This window comes from Maniola jurtina, chromosome 1, assembly GCF_905333055.1.
Source record: "Maniola jurtina chromosome 1, ilManJurt1.1, whole genome shotgun sequence".
Taxonomy (NCBI): Eukaryota; Metazoa; Arthropoda; class Insecta; order Lepidoptera; family Nymphalidae; genus Maniola; species Maniola jurtina.
Window position 1 is genome coordinate 14,181,661 of NC_060029.1, and position 18,288 is coordinate 14,199,948.

The 18,288-nt window shown below is 35.8% G+C and overlaps 2 protein-coding genes and 1 non-coding gene across 7 annotated transcripts; 2 read left to right on the plus strand and 1 right to left on the minus strand.

Annotated features, from left to right (window-relative positions):
• Positions 1–1,623: 1,623 nt before the first annotated feature.
• On the minus strand, positions 1,624–9,749 carry LOC123873596 (HEAT repeat-containing protein 1). Its single transcript, XM_045918525.1, has 5 exons — positions 9,616–9,749; positions 8,316–9,518; positions 3,421–7,932; positions 2,570–2,989; positions 1,624–1,842 (listed from the first exon to the last, which is right to left on the minus strand). The coding sequence occupies exons 2-5, from the start codon at positions 9,479–9,481 to the stop codon at positions 1,650–1,652; spliced, it is 6,291 nt and encodes a 2,096-aa protein (XP_045774481.1). The 5' UTR covers positions 9,482–9,518; positions 9,616–9,749; the 3' UTR covers positions 1,624–1,649.
• Positions 9,750–10,321: 572 nt separating this feature from the next.
• LOC123873651 (lysosomal thioesterase PPT2 homolog) lies at positions 10,322–17,095 on the plus strand. 5 transcript variants are annotated; one of them, XM_045918853.1, is made up of 8 exons: positions 10,322–10,734; positions 11,022–11,163; positions 11,688–11,795; positions 12,328–12,499; positions 13,915–14,016; positions 14,559–14,642; positions 14,767–14,833; positions 14,958–17,095. In XM_045918853.1, exons 1-8 carry the CDS (start codon positions 10,564–10,566, stop codon positions 14,985–14,987), a joined length of 876 nt encoding a protein of 291 aa, XP_045774809.1. In that variant the 5' UTR covers positions 10,322–10,563; the 3' UTR covers positions 14,988–17,095. The 5 variants fall into 5 exon arrangements, 4 of the variants coding, with proteins under 4 accessions (XP_045774809.1, XP_045774727.1, XP_045774880.1 ...); XR_006797736.1 differs by having other exon boundaries at positions 14,559–14,833; XM_045918771.1 differs by having other exon boundaries at positions 14,767–17,095.
• Trnaq-cug lies at positions 13,032–13,103 on the plus strand. Its single transcript has one exon. It is a non-coding gene; the product is annotated as a tRNA-Gln (tRNA).
• Positions 17,096–18,288: the final 1,193 nt, after the last annotated feature.

Below are 18,288 nucleotides of genomic sequence, written 5' to 3' on the forward strand. Positions count from 1 at the left end.
TAGGCGAAGTACGGTACCATCATGGTGGCCGCAGTTACCTTGTTGATAAATCTTGATGTAACTCATTATCTACATAAGATATATTGAAAACAATTGTACAACATAAAAGACGATAAAGTAGTGATTTTATTTTACAATAAAATTTAGCCATACTTGTCGTAGATTCTTGGCGGCACGTAAAGTTTTTGACCGGTAGAAAAAAACATCTCACTTCCCGCAGCAGATAAATGGCTCTGGCCGCTATTGTTGTAAAGTTAGTTACAAATGGTCAGGAATAGTATTGCCGTAGATAACACTAGTATTGTATTTGGTAGGTTTTGAGCTGTTCGGTTCCCAACTTTAGCAGATTTTTTGATGTTTTTAAAATTAGGCGAAGTATGGTTTAGCAGGCGAAGTCAAGGGACTCGACGGTAATGACTGAAGTCGAGAATTTCTGTAACAAACTGTTGTAAATCAATAGCAACATTTGTTCTGAGCTCGCGTAAATAAGAAAATAATAACTCAGCACTTACCTACTTAAGTACTTACCTATTATGTAGGTAACTTAAGTAAGAGAAGTTTCTTATTATTCCAATACGCGCTCGTACTCATACCTATCCACACACCACGCGTTTTTATAGAACGTTTCAGTTTTCCACACAGGCATTAAAATATGTACCTAGTGTTCTGTGCTGTTAGTAAGTATAGTATCTACCTACATAGGTACCTAGTTACTTAAGCTTAAGTGACAATAGCAAAAAGTCCTTAAACTAACGTTATATCAAGTAGTTAATGCATTTAGCATGCAAATGGCGGGTAGTGGCAAGTCGTGTCGAATTCTGTCAAGCTGAAATAGGTACCCTTGTGATGCTAATAGGCAATCCACTGGTATAACGTCTTTAAACAATGTACCTACGGTACATACAAGGTAGGTATAGGTATAGCTAACGGTACCGGTTCGATTCTGAACCGTGAACCTAATATTATTACTGATTCCCAATTCCTTGATTTATATGAGATTCGTATAGCGTCATCTTGTTTGTAGTACCCAGTACACTACCCACGCTACCAGAGTTCTACGTTACTACCGTGTCACTGACAGCATTGACGAATGAGATAAAGCGCTGACACAAACTGATGAAATGATGGGCGTAATCTGTCACCGGCAGCAACGCTGATTTGCATGATTTCCATCCAATAAATTAAGCAGATACGTTCATTCTTGCATAATAACAACGTTCTCATGACCTTTCGGCCAAGCTAATCTAAACGGAGGCTAGCCAACTATGCAGGATATTATCCCCCTATAATCTAATTTGCTTCCGCCTTGAAGATCCCTATTTTACGTGCCCAGATACAAAAGCAAAAAATTTTTTTAGAAACCTCCACTTTTTTAATGTAAAATCCGTTAGGTCTTTTTCTTCGTATTAATATTATAGCCTATGTCACCCGGACCTTTAAAACGAAGCAATTGACACCTCATTCATCAAAATCGACCCAGTAGTGTAGACCCGGAATCTGGATACAAACATACATAGACTGCTAAAATCGTAACCGTTCCTTTTAGCTTTGCCGCTGTCGGGTAAAAAAGATCCCACACCGCACCACTACATTGAAGGTTCGCTTCAATAAAACGCCTTTGTAGTACTTAAAAATAATTTTATTGTTAATTAAAAGTATTTCTCGAGCGGTTCGCCCAGTATTTGCTCGAGCGTGCGCACGGCGGTCTTGGTGGCGCCCTCAATCCTCGGGTCGCCGTCCTCGAGCAACTCCGCGAGGAAGGGCACGCTCTCCGCCAGTAGAGGGAGCCAGTTGCTACCCAGTTGCGACGCCATCGCTACGAGGCACTCCAAACCTGTTAGCCTGAAAAAGTTAGACAATGTGGTTAAAGATGGAGCTTTTTCTTTTTCTTCTCTCGTCTGGCTTTACATAGATTAGCTATTGTCAAGTTTGTAGTTATTTACAAGTTAGGGAAACTATACAAGTACGGACTTCGTCCGTGCCGGCGCTCGCCGACACTCGCGCGGCGCCCCTCCAGAGCGCCTCACAGTCAGTTACACCTCCAAAAAACACCAGTAAAACACAAAAACCGACCACTTCTAACAAAAAAAAAACACTCCAAATAGGCGCCGCACACGCCAACACAGACGACGTCCAAGATGGAGCTTTACAGTAGATAACAAATATCTTTTTAAGGCCGATTCACACCAATTGTGTACACGTGACACGTGCGTAGTGACGCGCGTAAACCCCTAACACACCGGGTTACGCATACGTCCACGCTTTACGCAAGCGTACCATATTTCATACATTACAACGCATTGGTACGCGCTACGTCTACGCTTACGCAGCGTGTGTGAACGCGCTATCTATTCGCGGAAAGAATTTAGTATAGCGCTCCATCTGTTGTGTAATTCCATACAAATGAGAGAGGCAAAAATCTCAGTACGCGTTAAAATATTTTGAGTCACCAATCAATCTGCCAACTCATGTCTGGGTTCGGAATGCCCATAACTAAATCGGAATGCCAATATAATAAGAAAATTGTACATACTTAAACAAAATGAAAAGAAAGCAGCATTATAAATACCTTATTTCAGCTTCATTGTGCCTAGTCTTCAACAAAACTTGATAGTTAAGAAGTTTCCAGAGCGAATCGTCCGCGACCGCCACAGCGAACTGAGATATGCAAGGGATTATCATCTCTGTTGCCCTTGACTTAAGACTCGAAATGCCTCCCACTGTATTTTCCAACTGATCGACCACCGGTTGCATGAGGGTCTCAAATCGATCCTTATTCAGAAAACTCTGGCTGTCATATAGAAAAACTATGTGCAAAGTTTTTATTATATAGTTAATGAGGGATATGCATTTTTCGTCGGAGTCAAAGTAAAGTTGTTCATTTTTGCTGTTGTTGCATGAATCCAACAGATCAGCTGCGTTTTTGATGAAATGGCCGGCGAATAGGACGAACAGACCTTTCAATTTATCAGCGATTGCACAGCTTATTCTGAAAATATATTAAGAAAAATTATTATTGTTCTCATTTATTCTGTGCTCTATAATATTTTAAAGTCATAGCTTTTTATCTACTAAAAAGAAATTTAGAGAGTTTCTGTCTGTCCATCCTCCATCTGTCTCATCATGTACTTGTCATATTTTTTTTTGATGGAATGAAATAAGCTGTCAAAACAGAAACTAAAAAACAGAAAATGTTTCTACCAATGTCAGTATAGACTCTGAAACCATCCAACCGATGTGCCCCAAACCGTTTTCATTAGAAAGGCAACAATGCGAAGATGAGAAGATTTTTTTGCGTAGTAGCACACGCCGAGTATCCGCTAGTACCAAATAAGCACCTTCCTGTCTATATAACTGGAATTATCTGTGTATAGTAAAATAGAACCCCACAAAAAATAATAAAAGACATAAACAACTTACCTATAAAACGTTATCGCTCGGTCTTTCTTTCCATCTACATTAGATCTGATGGCCCAGTCATATATTTTGAAATAGAACGGCCTGAAGCTGGTCTCCGAGAGTTTCAGAACCAAGCTCACGAGTGCATTGACAACTTCTTCCTCCGCTCTATCAATTACATTCATGTCCAAATTTTTTTCAGGCCCATCACTTCGCAGTTCCAGAGCTGACAAGAAGAACGTTGTCAAGTCATGTTGCAATGCTGTGAAGTCCGCTGTTGTTATGTTCGCGAAACTATCTGCCAAAACGGACATAACAGGACCGATAGCGTCCAAATTTCCCTTCTCTAAAATCAACTGGTGCGTCTCATTCGCTACTGGTGTCAAAACTCGTGGAGGAATAGAAGTCGCGATTTTCTTCTTTATATTAATCAACTTTGATACAATAGCGGATACTTTACTGCACTCTTGGTCACAGGCTTGCCATTTCGACAGCAACAATGCGTATTCATACAAAATCTTCTGTAAATAGGGACTCAAAAACAACGGTAGACTCTCCACAATCTTAGATATAGCTGTCACAGTGCTCAGTAACACTAATTCGGGAGTTTCAGCTTTGCGTTGTTTTTTAAGAACTTTTATTAAAGCTGGCATGAATTTTCTCAAACTGCTTAATGCGTGCGCCTTCAAATTTCCGCACAATTCCGCCAAGCATAAGACAATGGATGCCATCACATTTCCGGGTATATTCGGATTGCATGTGTAGTTTGTAACAGTTTCTAAAACTGGTTTAAACTGTCCAGGATTCTCTGAAGCCAACATCCGCGTTAATAATTTCAAAGATAAGAGGGCGGTCTGTTGATTTAGTTCCAATTCTTGAGCCGTATTTTCGTCTAAGCTGTCGTTTTTAACTTCGATTGTTTTAACGATGTCTAATAGAGCCGGGAGTATAGAAAACAGCAAATTTCTATCAACACTGGCAAACATATCTGGACTGAACTGTATTTTAGTATTCAACAACTCCATTGACTTTCGACGTACAGTTTGTAAATTATGCTTCAACAGGCCGCGGATAACTGACAAAAACATGGGAGCTGTTAGCAAATTGTTAGTATGGTCCAACAGATCGTAACTATGGTGTAGCATCACGCGCCAATACTTCGCGGTTTTCTCGTCACCGACTTTTGATATACTCTGAATGAACGTCAGAATGTTTATAATAAATGTTTTGTAATTATTTTCCATCGCTTTAAGATCGGTGGCTTGACTGCAATGGTGGATGAACCTTGACGAAGATATACAAGTGGTCATAAAAGTGACAATAACATATTTGTAGTGCCTTAGCTGAATCGGTGTGTGGCCGCTGACACTGAATATATCACCGGGATCCACATTCGTGTCCATATAATCCTCGTCCTTTTGTAAAGGCAAAGACTTCATATAAGTGGTTAGTTTTATAAAGTTTTCAAAACAAACTTCAGGTGGGAACTCTAGTAAAATGCTTTGCCCGAAGTCCATTCTATTTATCGGCGATTCCCGGTCAGCTAAGGTTCTAAGCGGTCTTTTGTCTTTCTTTTTATTGTCATTGAAATGCGTGATATGTGTCTCTAGCAACAACGCGAGGAATACCCAAAGAAACTGATTTGGACCAATAGTTTCCATGAGCTTCTTGTACAGGGGCAACCGTCTATGTTCAGGCACGTGTAAGACTACGTCAGCAAATATACGAAGAACGGGCACTACACGCTTTTCTAATTGTTGCAATTCTTTTTCTTTATAGTCTTCAATATTTTTGTCCAGTTTTACCAGAATCGGTATGAGAGTTTCAATAATTTTAGTTATTATTTGGAAACTGTAGGCATCGTCATGTCTTAGAACGGAAGAACCCATAAAAGTAAATATTTCCATAATGTGGTTAAGGACTTGTTCTGGTAACATATACGCGGCATGTGTTAAAATAATCAGCGCGTGGTGTTGGGTTTGAGGATTCTGGGTTCCTCTTATACATTGGACGATCGTCTCCACGTCGAAAATGTTTTTAATGGCCTTCAATTGTTCTTTATCGGTGTCGCTCACAAACTGCTTGCAGAAATACCAAAGGGATGAAAGAAGTAACTGTTTGGTGTATTCAACATAAGACTGCTCCTCGAATCTGAGACATTTACTTAGCAGTTGGAACAAAATGGTTACAAATGCAGTATCTACCGTCATTTTCTTTTTACTTTGGACATATTCTAGTAGTGTAACCCCAAGGCGCCAGTTATCTGTCTCAGCCAGTTGATAAGAAAGCATTGATATCGTCGCCTTTTTCTTTTTAGCTACGTTCGCTAAAGGATCTTGCGCGTGTAACATTCCTTCAAGAATAGACTTAAAGTCCTTAAAGTGTATGTGTAGTTTCTTCATAGCCTTCGATGCTGCACTTGATATCGTTGAATTATTGCTAAATGCACCAGCTAGTGTAATAAGACGGATTAGGTCTTTACACTTTTTTTCCGGGACTTTCTTGAACACATTTTCATTAATTTCCCTTAGTATTAGAATACAAGGACTCACGAAAGATTGGTCCTCATTCAAGACACATTCTCTGTATTCTTTCAGACCAATTTCAATAGATTTCCACACTTGATCTTTGCTAAACGAAGATACTGTAGTTTCATTTATATGACCGTAAATAATTCTTACTAAACTAGATTCGTAAATGTCAAAAGTTATTTTCTTGTCAAGTTCATTATGTGTCATTCTCTTCTCTAAAATGTTTAAGGCTGGCATGATGTAGCAAAATGTATTGGAATTAATAACACCAGATAGAACTTTTACTAAAGCTGATTTTACATGACTTGGTGTATCACTAGTGAGGATTCCAGTCAACTTCACCAGACAATTCTTTCTAAACAACTTATTGCCTATTGACTGGTTTGTCAAAATAGTCTTCAAAACTTGAGGAAGTTGTTCATGGTCCAATATTAACTCTTCTTTATGATCCATTAGTTGTTGTAACAACTGCACATAAATTAATTTTTTATCAGGATTAGTGTTTAAAATTTTCTGTACAAGTTCTATTACACATTGTCGGATTGGCGCAACTGGATTATTTAAATCAAATAATATTGTTAAGATAAGGACATCAGAACTGTAAATCCATTCAGCATTATTGCTCAGGTTTAAAAAGTTTGTCATTAATTTCAAAGTCCTCAGTTGAAGTTCTGGACTGATCACGTCTTTTGCGTCTAAAGCGTACAATATATGACCACAAGCAAAGTTAGCCAAGAAATCGAACTTCTCTTTTGGACTTTTGAACAATTTCTCTAGAAGCTTTTGTAGTAATTTTGCATACCTATTGTTATACTGTTGAATGCTACACCCAGTGATAAAGATTTCATACAATCGCTTGATAAGAACTGTTTCTGGTGTGTTTAGTATGTTACACCAAGGCTTTGTTACAGCGTCAACCGTCACTTGATCTATAACTCTTAAGAACACATACTCCATAACTTCAAACGAAATTTTATTTTTTGTTGCAAGCTTCATAAATTCCACTATTGTCTTGGAACAAAATGTTGTTTCATCACATGTAACAATAGTTCTGCTTTCAACTGACTCCAATATAATGTTCAAAATCTCTATTGCTTCTTCTGTAGTTAATTTATTAGATGAAGAAGTTTTAAGAAGCACATATAAGCAAATATCGAGAACACTGTCTTTGTTCAAAAGAGTTGGATTAAGAATATCATCGAAAGTCACGATTCTATCAACAAATAAAGCTTTGAATACTTTTTCATTTAATGTATTGTGGTTTTTAAAATTATTTAAACCAATTGCTTTATTTGTAAGTCTAAGATTTTTAGCCCACACTGAAGAAAGTAATTGGTGTGCGAACTGTGCGGATTCATTGTCTTTAGCAAATAGGTATGGCATGACAGAAAATACAACTTCTTGATTTACAGGCAGACGTTCTAACATACAAAATTTGCTTATTGCTTTCTTGATAACATGAGACCATTTCTTTGAATCCCTTGCAGTTATATTCACAATCAAATCTGTCAAATCATTTTCACTCAAAACTTCTTGAAGGTTTTCACTTGAGATTTCTAACGCAGCCAGAACAACATCTGAATTGTCATCTTTTATTCTGTTAATAATGGAGTCTTTAAGAAAGTCTTTGTCTACTACTTTTAGAGCCTCAAACTCATTTGCAACATAGTTTACAGCCTCTACTCTCAATTGTGGATTTACAGAATTCAAATTCTCGAAAAGGTATGTCCCTCCAACTTTATGAGCCACTGCAGGTTTGAAACTTAACAACTTTGAGAGATGGTGTTGTTTTTTGCTAGATAGTTTACTGTCTGAACTCATTTCTTTCTTTATGACTTTGTCGAATGCATTTGGGTACTTGGTTTCAATATTTTTCAAAAACTGTGAGAACCATACCAGTAACTTAGATGAAAACCCATCACCCTCATCATCAATTATCTCTACGTCACTTTCATCTTCCACATCATCATGTTTGGGACATTTCAACACATCTAGTATTTGTCTGAAAAACAGAAACTAAGTTTAAGTCATAACAACTAAAAGTGACTAAAAATTAATTATTCTTACAATTAAATAACAAATCACTGCCCATATTATAAAGGCAAAAATGTGTTTGTTTGTTGGTGTACTGGTTTCTCCTTCGTTTCAACAACACTCTGTGATGTGATTTTTCACATTAGGTATAGTTAAAGACCTGGAGAGAGACCTAATGCTACTTTTTATCTTGAAAAAATTGAAGAATCTATTGGGATTTTTGAAAAACTAAATTCAGTCATGAGCTAGTTACTAAATAAAATCATTTATTTTTTGTTTTACATAAAAATTAAAAATCACAATCATTTAAAGTCATGATATACAATATTTACAAAAAAAAATTATACTCACTTGATTATCTTTTCAGGTTGCTGATTTCTAAGGTCCACTTCATCTATAAAGATTTCTGGCAACTGGCTGAACCTTCGGAAATCTTCAATATTCCTTTGCAAAATTGATACAACGCTCGACAAGAATACCATACTAAACACATGAATATTTACATTAATTTCAACTAATTTTTTCAATTGTTTGCATATAGAGTGCATCACATCTATAGAAATATTGGACAACACATTCTCGGGCATCTTTGTTAAATGTTTCTGGTTTGTATAAATCACATTAATAAGTAAAATAACGTCATAGTATGATAGATGAAACTCGGCAGTCAGTAACCTAACAATAAGTTCATTGATTGTTTTCTTTTTAAAAGATGATTTTGTTGATAGATATCCAAGTACCATGTAAGCTGACGATCTGTAGTCTATAATAGGGGATTCAAGACCTTTTGAGATGGTTGGCAGGATTGCACTTATCATAGCTTCCGAAACATGATGAGCTGTATTTAAAGTTCCAATGGCTGTTGTGCAGAAGAATGCAAAGACTGTGTTCAGTTGTGTAGCTCTTTCACCATATTCTGTGACATATTTAGAAGTATTTGTTGCAATGAAGTCCAACGTAGCAGTATTAGTCACACATTGATTATGTAAAATCTGTTTCGATAGTGGGATTCCATTCTTCTGAATTGTTTGTAACCATTCCCAGCGTGTACCTTTCAATCTAAAAAGCTGCAAGCATCGAATAAAGATCTTGGTCTCGTGATATGGAAGAATTAGTGCAATTATAGCATCCTGGTTGTACTGATGTATATGGTATCTATTTACAAGCCATTCTAAAGCTTTATGAGCTGACTGTAATAAAAAATATGGAGACAGTTGGAGTAAGAACTTTTCTATAGTCTGATCCAAGTTTTGATTCACTTCTTTACTCTGAACGGCGCGTTCGAAATCTTTAGAGGCTATGCTAAATAAGGCATCCTCATAAACACGGAATCCTTCGTATAAAGCGATTAACTCTTTAAGACCGCTAAGACCGATTTCGTAAAAAGTATCACGGTCTTTTGAAGCCGCTTCCTTCGGGTCAAAAAGTAAGGATGCTTTCCTCTTATCTTCCTTATATATTGACGATTGAGGTACAGTAAGCTTCTGTAATTGCTCCTTTAAGGATGTGGAGGTCATCTTGAAGGATTATCTTATAGTTTAAACCGTAAGTTGGCTGAAAATACAAAACATTATAACATTTATAACCTATAAGTTTCCATTTTTCATTAAAAAATACTTTTAAATGAGTGAAGAATATATTTTACACAAACCTTGTATTAGAGTAAAACAAACTTAATATTTAACATAATATGGTGAGAAAAATGAAATTTTTATATTAGGTATTATTTTTTAACCAAAACGACTCAAAACGTGCAGTCAGCAGTGTGCACTTGACACTTGACAGCACAGCTTGACAGTTGATACGAACATCCACAGCGAACATCCACATTCCACAGATGAACATCTAAGTGATCTTAAGAAACTAAGCTTTGCCGCCGCCACACGCTTGCCGAGGCACTTGGGCGAGTAAGCAAAAAACACATTTTCAAAAATGGAACCAAGCAACTAACATTAAAATTAATATTAGTAAAAAGGAATAAAAGAACCTGAGAAAAGAACTGACCACATCGATGCAAAATAGCGAGTAAAAATGTGCTAGAATTTAAACGGCAATAAACCGAGCCGTACATAAGGTCTATGGTTTGCCCCAGCAACACTCTCGTATTGGTTCGGTTTGGTTCTGCTAGCGTTCCTAAATATTACCTTACTGATTACTGATTAGGTACTAAATAGTCCAATGTCGTAACGTTGCTGTGCCGCTTTATAGACCCATTTTTATCTGTGGTGTGTCTCTTTGACATTGACAGTGATTGGTTACATACTTTTGACATTGACGTTTATGTTGTAAAATGTGGTATCCTTGTCTTGTTTTGAGTTCGTGGTCTGTGGTTTTGAGCTCTAAGTTTTCCCATCCCAAACGATTTCAAATTCAATGTTCTATTTTTCTATTTGTAATTTGTATTATTTCCCTCTGAATAGCCACTGTGTTGTGTTTATTATTTCTATATTTGTAAATACGTGTTTTAAGAGGCTTCAGTGAAAAATGTTGATTTAATTATGTAAACAGCTGTGATGCAGTGGCATTGACCTTTGTTTATTGTTATCGGGAACCTTTGTTCCCGAACTAGGTACAATCCTTGTACAATCTAGTCCAATTTATGTTTGCAATCATTTCTAAATCAATGTTTACAATGGATAGAAATCTTGTGGTCCTCGTTCTATTTTTTTTATTTGTTCATCTATGTTCTACTTACAAACCTGTGGTGTTAATTCATGGGATCATGACTGGCAGTGGCAGTATGGAAATGATTAACCATAGGATCCAAGAGGTAAGTAAACCTATAAGTTAAATTATTTTTTAACCAACTGCAAACATTTGTCCTTTCAAATGTTAATTCAGTTTCAGATGTTTTTGCACTATGTCCTGTGTAGTTATTGCTTTGATCAGGAAAGCATTGTTATTAGTTAAGAGCAGTTTTATGTAGAGATTAGGTATTCTCTGGAACCAGTACATTATTCCAGATGGATATAGGCTGTATTATTATGTTATTCAAACCAAGTTTGAGCAGGCCGCTAGTGTATATGTATAAATAATAGGAACTGTATTAACTTCTAGAAACATCCGGGCACAAAAGTGTATAATGTGAACAGATTTGAGAGTTGGTCGAGCTTGGAGACCATGTGGCATCAAGTCATGGAGATTGGAATGGATGTAGCCAACTTTTCCAGTCAACATCCAGAAGGAATCAATCTTATTGGTAATAATTGTCAATAGTTCGCGGCAAGTCGAGATAGCAATCGGGGTAAGAGGCGGGGGGACGCCCTGCATACCCGCACGTCACGAGTTAGCGTGGTGGTTTCAAGTTATATATTTAATTAAAGGTGACATTACTCTGAAAAGTCAGAGTAGATGGTATATGCTTTGATGATTTAAAAGTTTTTTTTTTTTTAAGAATATTAGTCATTTTAATCAAGACTAACATACCCCTTTCCCCTCCAACTAAGCGTTAAGCTTGTGCTAGGAGTGGGTACGACAATAGTGCAATGGGTGGGGTTTGAACCGCTGACCTTTTGGATTTTATTCTGTAACCATTGAGCTATGAAGGCTTAAAGTGCTTGTAGAAGTTAATTGAATAAAAATATTTTGAATTTTGAATTTTTTGAATGAGTTGCATGCCTGGGATCAAATCCCTGACCCCCCGATTAAGAGGCTGAAGTCTTAACCTTTCGGTTTGGTTCAAAATAAGTAAGAATAATTAATATTAAATTGTTATAATTACAGGGTATTCCCAAGGTGGTTTAGTTGCAAGAGGAATTGTGCAGACATTTTCAAATGTTTCTGTTAGCACTTTTATATCACTGAGTTCTCCTCAAGCTGGGCAGTATGGAGGTAATATAATATAATAATATCATAGATAAGAAAAATTATATTATGTGCAATGTGTAATAGAAGAATAGCTGGTTTTATAAATAAGATTTTGAAAAAATACATAGTTTTAAAAAGTACTGATAGAATTGTTAATAAAACCAAATCAAAACTAAATTAAATTATCTGTATTTTAATAATACAATTAGTACTTTTAAAAATATATAGAAATAAATATATATGTAACAGCACTACTTTTTATCCCCGAAAATTAAAGAGTTCTCACAGAATTTTTATAAAACCTAAATCCTCACAGAAGAAGTCCTCGTAGGCATCATTTAGTTTTTAATGGATAAATAATAATCAGTAAGGTTAATTACCCATTTACTTATAATCAAATTATCTTTTTGCAAATAAGTAACTGATTTAAGTTGTAAAATCCCTATAACAAAATACAAATCAGATTAATATTAGTATACAAAGTTATTATTTTTCAGGCTAACATTTGATGACAAAGTTTAAAAAAGCTTTTGAATATATTATTTTTGTTTTACAGCTGGTTTCCTTCATGTAGTGTTCCCTGGCTTAGTAAAAGAATCAGCATATGAACTGTTTTATTCTCGGGTTGGACAACACACCTCAGTGGGCAACTATTGGAAAGACCCTTACCATCAGACTTTGTACGAGACATATAGTGTGTACCTGCCTTATATCAATAATCATATTCAGTAAGTATAAAATTCAGTTTTTACTTAAATTCAAATATGCGAGGGGAATCAAACACTTTTTTCCTGGGCACGGTTTTAATTTTTTAATATTTGAGGGTTTGATACAGTGCCATCTAGTACGTAGTGTGATAACTATTTAGTGAAACGCGAACCTAAGTGGAAGCGCTAATAATAAAATAATAATAAAATATCTTTATTTTCAAACAGTTTTAACAATGTCGTTTGCTTGTGGTCTCCACACTAGGTAACCTGTATTGTGGGGACCGTGTAAGACTTCCTAGAAGATTTCACTGAGGACTACGCTCACTTGTGTTTCTTAATAGTTCCTGTATTACGCGATAGATGGCATTAATTTTTTTCCGATTTCGCTCCAATTTGTAAATAGGCTAGCAATAAGTTGTACCTAGGTAGGTATCCATTTGATTCAAGTAAGTATTAGGACTATGTAGTTAGGAGTACTCAATCCTGGCATATGTTATAGATTCATACTTGTAGCAGATATGGGGGAACAATTTTAACATTTCGCTCAAGCGGTTCCATGGTGTAATGGTTAGCACTCTGGACTCTGAATCCAGCGATCCGAGTTCAAATCTCGGTGGAACCTGTCCTTTTTGCTTTTTTTTTTACTTTTTAGTTTTACACTATTTTTGCAGATTTCTTTTTATATTATTAATAAAATAGTAAAATCTTGTTGTTACCCTAATAATATTATGATAATGCGTAAATAACTAAAGATAAACATTGTTTTTAACTTGTTTTATTTATATTCTATTTCATTTTAATTTTATTTCATTATTATATTCATTTCTATTATATTATTTGTAATCGCTGCGTGCTACTGTTTTTTAGTCCTAATAAATAAAATAAAATAACTTCATATATTCTTTGTATTGAATTTTCTAGTGTAAAGGTCAGCAATGTAACATTTTAATCTCAGTATTCTCAGATAAGAAGTTAGTAGAAACATTTTAGAGTTCCATCGTCAAGCAGTGTTATCTATTTTTTAGGGTTCAGTATACTTAGTCTTTTATATAAGATAGTTGCTTGATTTCAATGGTATCTGATGAAAAACAATATTAATTGAATAAAGCTGAATTGAGATGTATTTGCCAAGAAAATATATTTTTAGTATTTTTATAGCTCAAATACCTAAATGTTCTCAAAGGTTTATCTGGCAGTCCACACTTGGCCATTGTGTTGGACTATTCCTCAAACCCTTCTTTCTGACAGAAGAGACCTGTTCTCAGTAGTGGCATGTCTATTTTAGAAACCTTCACTCAAGCCCCAACAACAATAATTGTACAAAGTTTTAACCCAATCGGATGAACGATGCGTGAACGCATATAGGTGACAGACAGACACACAACCTTGTTAATTTGTATTGTCATTTTTGTCATAAACTGTTTAAATTACAGATCTGCGAAGTCGGACGATTTCAAGAAGAACATGCTTCGATTGAAAAGATTAGTTCTCATTGGGGGGCCCGATGACCAAGTTATTACACCCTGGGAAAGTAGGTGTGTATGTTTTTGACATCAAACTTCTTCAAAACATTCTAACATCGCTCTCTTTGGCCAAATTAAGGCAATTTAGTGCATGAGTAAACTATGAACAAAATAGCCGGCCAAGTGCGAGTCGGACTCGCGCACCGAAAGATCCGTATTTCAATATTTTTTCGACATTTTGCACGATAGATCAAGTATGCTGAGTTCCATAGCTCTTTGGCAAACCTTCGGCAAACCTTGAGCTTGGACTTTGAGAGTTCGTCAGGGACCAAGTCAGAGCACCATAATATGTGAGGGTTGGTAGAATGCACATGTCCATGAGCCTTAATTAAAAATGCAATTGAAAGTAACTTTTTTAACGTTTTAACTACCGTGAGTGATTTCCATCATAAGTATAGGTTGTAAGGTAACGAGTCGGGGCTTACATCGACTAAATACGTGAGAATAGCCGTAACAATCTATACTTATAATGAAAGTCACCTTCGAATTGTTCTTTCAATGACCGAAAGCCTATTCTTCATCAATAGCTAAAATGTTTGTCCTTACCATTTCAGCCAATTCGGTTACTACGGCGTAAACGAAACGGTAGTAGAGATGCGTGACCAGGAGATCTACCAATCCGATAGAATCGGCTTAAGGGCGCTCGACGAAAGTAACCGTCTGCATATAGTCACCGTGCCTGGAGTCAACCATTTCAACTGGCACATGAACGTGAGCATAGTCGACGACTATCTGTTGCCATACTTAGATTAATAGCTTAAGGGCGCTCGACGAAAGCAATCGACTGCACATAGTCATCGTGCCAGAAGTCAACCATTTCAACTGGCACATGAACGTGAGCATAATCGACGACCATCTGTTGCCATACTTAGATTAATAGCTTAAGGTCGCTCGACGAAAGCAATCGACTGCACATAGTCATCGTGCCAGAAGTCAACCATTTCAACTGGCACATGAATGTGAGCATAGTCGACTATGTATAAACTGTTCCTATATAGTAGATTTATATCCAAAAGTTCGCTTATTACAAAATTAGATGTCGCTAAACGCAGTTAAATCGCGCTGGTGAGGTTTTTATTCATAAAATGAGACTAATTTAAACAATAAAGTATCTTTTTGTTCATTACCAAATTATTTTGATGAAATCGAGAGATAAGATTGTTATCTTTAACGTAAACTGATATACATGTCCAAAACTTTAATTAGTGAAAATAATGTAAGATTAAACAATTAGTGATAAAAATGTAATATTTTTTGTATTATATAGTCATGTTATATTATTTATTATGTAATATTAATTCAAAATTATTATTTATTAATCCATCGAATCCTTTACCAGTGCATAATTTTAGTTATAAGTAGACAATTTTTTAAGTGTTTTTTTTTTGGTTTGTGATAATTATTGTTATTTTAATTTAGACTAAATTTTATATTAGAATCTCATTTTGTTTACTTACTGGTTACATTTACAAATATCTACAATGTATTTTAGATTTAATTTCGTGAATTTAATAAGAAAAATGGAATAGATCATACTTATAAAAATGACTATTAATAGTAATCTTAAAATAAAATAAAATAATATAACTATCGATGTATTGCTCTGAAATGGAGATATAATTATACAAGTCCGCTGGAAAATGTGTGGCCTCATGTCAAGAGTGAATAGGCAACTTCTAGGCAAACTCGCTCCATCTTAGGCTGCATCACCACCTGCTAGCAGGTCTGATTGCAGCCAAGCGCTAGTCTATAAATTAAAAAAAAATGGTCTTCGTGTTGACAGTATGTTTACAATGATATCTCATCACTAATATTTAGTTCCGAGTACGCTCACATGGCGCTCACTGCTGCCGCCAAAATGGCGAAAATCAAATTGCTTTAAAACCTGGTCGACAATCGTAAGTCCAGCGTACTCGCATTAGTAGAGGTCAGTGATGCACTGTAAAAAAACACATGTACATTTGTATTGTGATAACGTCCCATTGTTCTTCAATACGTAATGATCTTGAAGATCGTCATTGATGTCAGTCATTCAACTTGAATTTTGTAAAGATTGGCGCACATTACAATAATTAGGTATGTCGTTTGACCAGACATTTCATAAATGGGCTCAATACACGCTCAATACATGTAAAATTTTAGATTTATTGTACTCAAACGACCAGCTGTCGTTAAGTCTTTAAGACTAAAATCGCTGTAACCTTTGTTCATTATGGAATATTTTCTAACACAAAAAATCGACAAAAGTCAAGTACCACAAAAATATTATAGTGTCGTGTACACTGACCATTGTCTTAGGGCACGTGCACACGAACAACTTCTTTCTACGCAGTGTCATGATCCCACATCAAAGACGATATCATATTCACTGATATAAGTAACTTATAGTCGCGAAAATATCGTACTTTTGCAACAGCAGATTAAACTAATTTCGCGATCGCGTACCGTGCGGTTTAATCTTGCAAATAGTTTCGTATATAATCGTCACGCGAAATTTCTTATCCATCCAAACTTCTATCGAGCCAGTGCCAATCCATCATAGATATTTCCTTTTATGTTATTTTTATTTTAGCACAAAGATCATTTGAATGATTGCATACACGAAGGCAATGCAACTGAGCGAGGCGTCATTTTTTCTCAACTGAAGAAGCGCGAAAACTCTTGCTTGTTAGACGAAAACTTTTTCAGCTCATGTTTCAAAATGATAGTATATATCGTCGCGGAAATAATCACTTTCGCCATTATTTCGTAAATGTAATATCGGATCAAGTTTTATTGCGACGCGACAGTCGCAGGTGATTTATGGACGACGCAACTGCGCAACTGTACCGGTGAAAAACAGTCGTTCGTGCGTGCGGACCCTTACGTTTTTTAAATGTATTGAATAATATTATGTTTTATTGAATCTCATGGAATCTCATCTTTTAGAGATGTAAAAAATGTAACATAAGTAATAACTATTATATTATAATAAACATATTATTTACAAATCTCATTATTTAGATTTAGAAAGTAAGTGCATGGCTGTTTTATACATTAGTTTTTTTACTCGTAATGATTTTGTGCAAATAAATTTTTATACTTTGATATACTATAGATGCATTTTAATTTACGTTATTTAAACTTGCGAAAATGAAACTTAAGATGAAACCTGCAATTTCACATTTCTGGGCCCTCAGTCAGGGCAAAAAGAACTAACTCTTGCCTTAAAAGTAGGTACGTAGTATAGTTTCAACGAATTCATATTTCATAACATTTTAAATAATAATCTATTATTTAACAGTTACGTAATCATAAAAACAACTTTTCCAAATACACTTTATCATAGACCACATAGATGTTTATTTACGTGTTAGATAAGTCTATGATCACTATTCAAACACATGATTCATACAGATGCGTATGTGTTACCAAAATATGGGTAAATACTAAATACCACTGTAAATAATGATCTAATGACGCAACAGGAGATAAGGAGATATGAATCAAATACAACAAACTTTGGACCACTTATATGACAGGCATTCCCTTAAGATTAGATTGTATGTAGGGTTGTCACTTTTTGGAATATATGACTTCACAAACTATGACAAATCAGGTAGGTCGATGCCGGAAAACCTGCATCAATCATCATTACAATCACAATCATTGTTACTCACATTTCGCAAAATAAAGAAATCATTTCATTTCAATCCCAATTGTTGTGATTGACTGAATTTCTGTTATTCTTGTTGCAACTTGCAACAATTGCATTGTAGCCAATCGTGAGCGAGTATCGGCTAATCAGAGATGATTGCGATGAATGCAATGCGTTAACACATAACAAAGCTTCATATTCAATGTGGTAAGTGCGCTAAAACATATAAGTTTAATCTTAGTAGCTTTAGTAGGTAGTAGCGCATGCTGTCGAGCGAAGACGCCTGGCAGCGATACAGCCAAATGCTGAGGGCTATAGTGATTAGAAGAGAAGAGAGGGAAAAAGAAGAAAAGAGGAAGACCGAGATTTGGGAGGTCAGCACGAAGTAATGCCACGCAGTTCCGTGCTCACCTTGGACGACATGGGGAGGTTATTTTAGTCCGTGCAAGTCGGACACACCCTGCCAGCCGGCAGAAGTCCGTAGGGATTTTTTCCTCCCCCGAAGAAAAAAAAAGAAAAGTAGCTTTAGTAGGAGGAGGAAGTTCATAAAATATCTTCATTTCGTGTAACCCATGCTAAGTTGTGGCTCTTATGCTAACTTCAGAAATCACAGGGGCAGAAAATTGAATCTAGGCACTGTGAAGAGC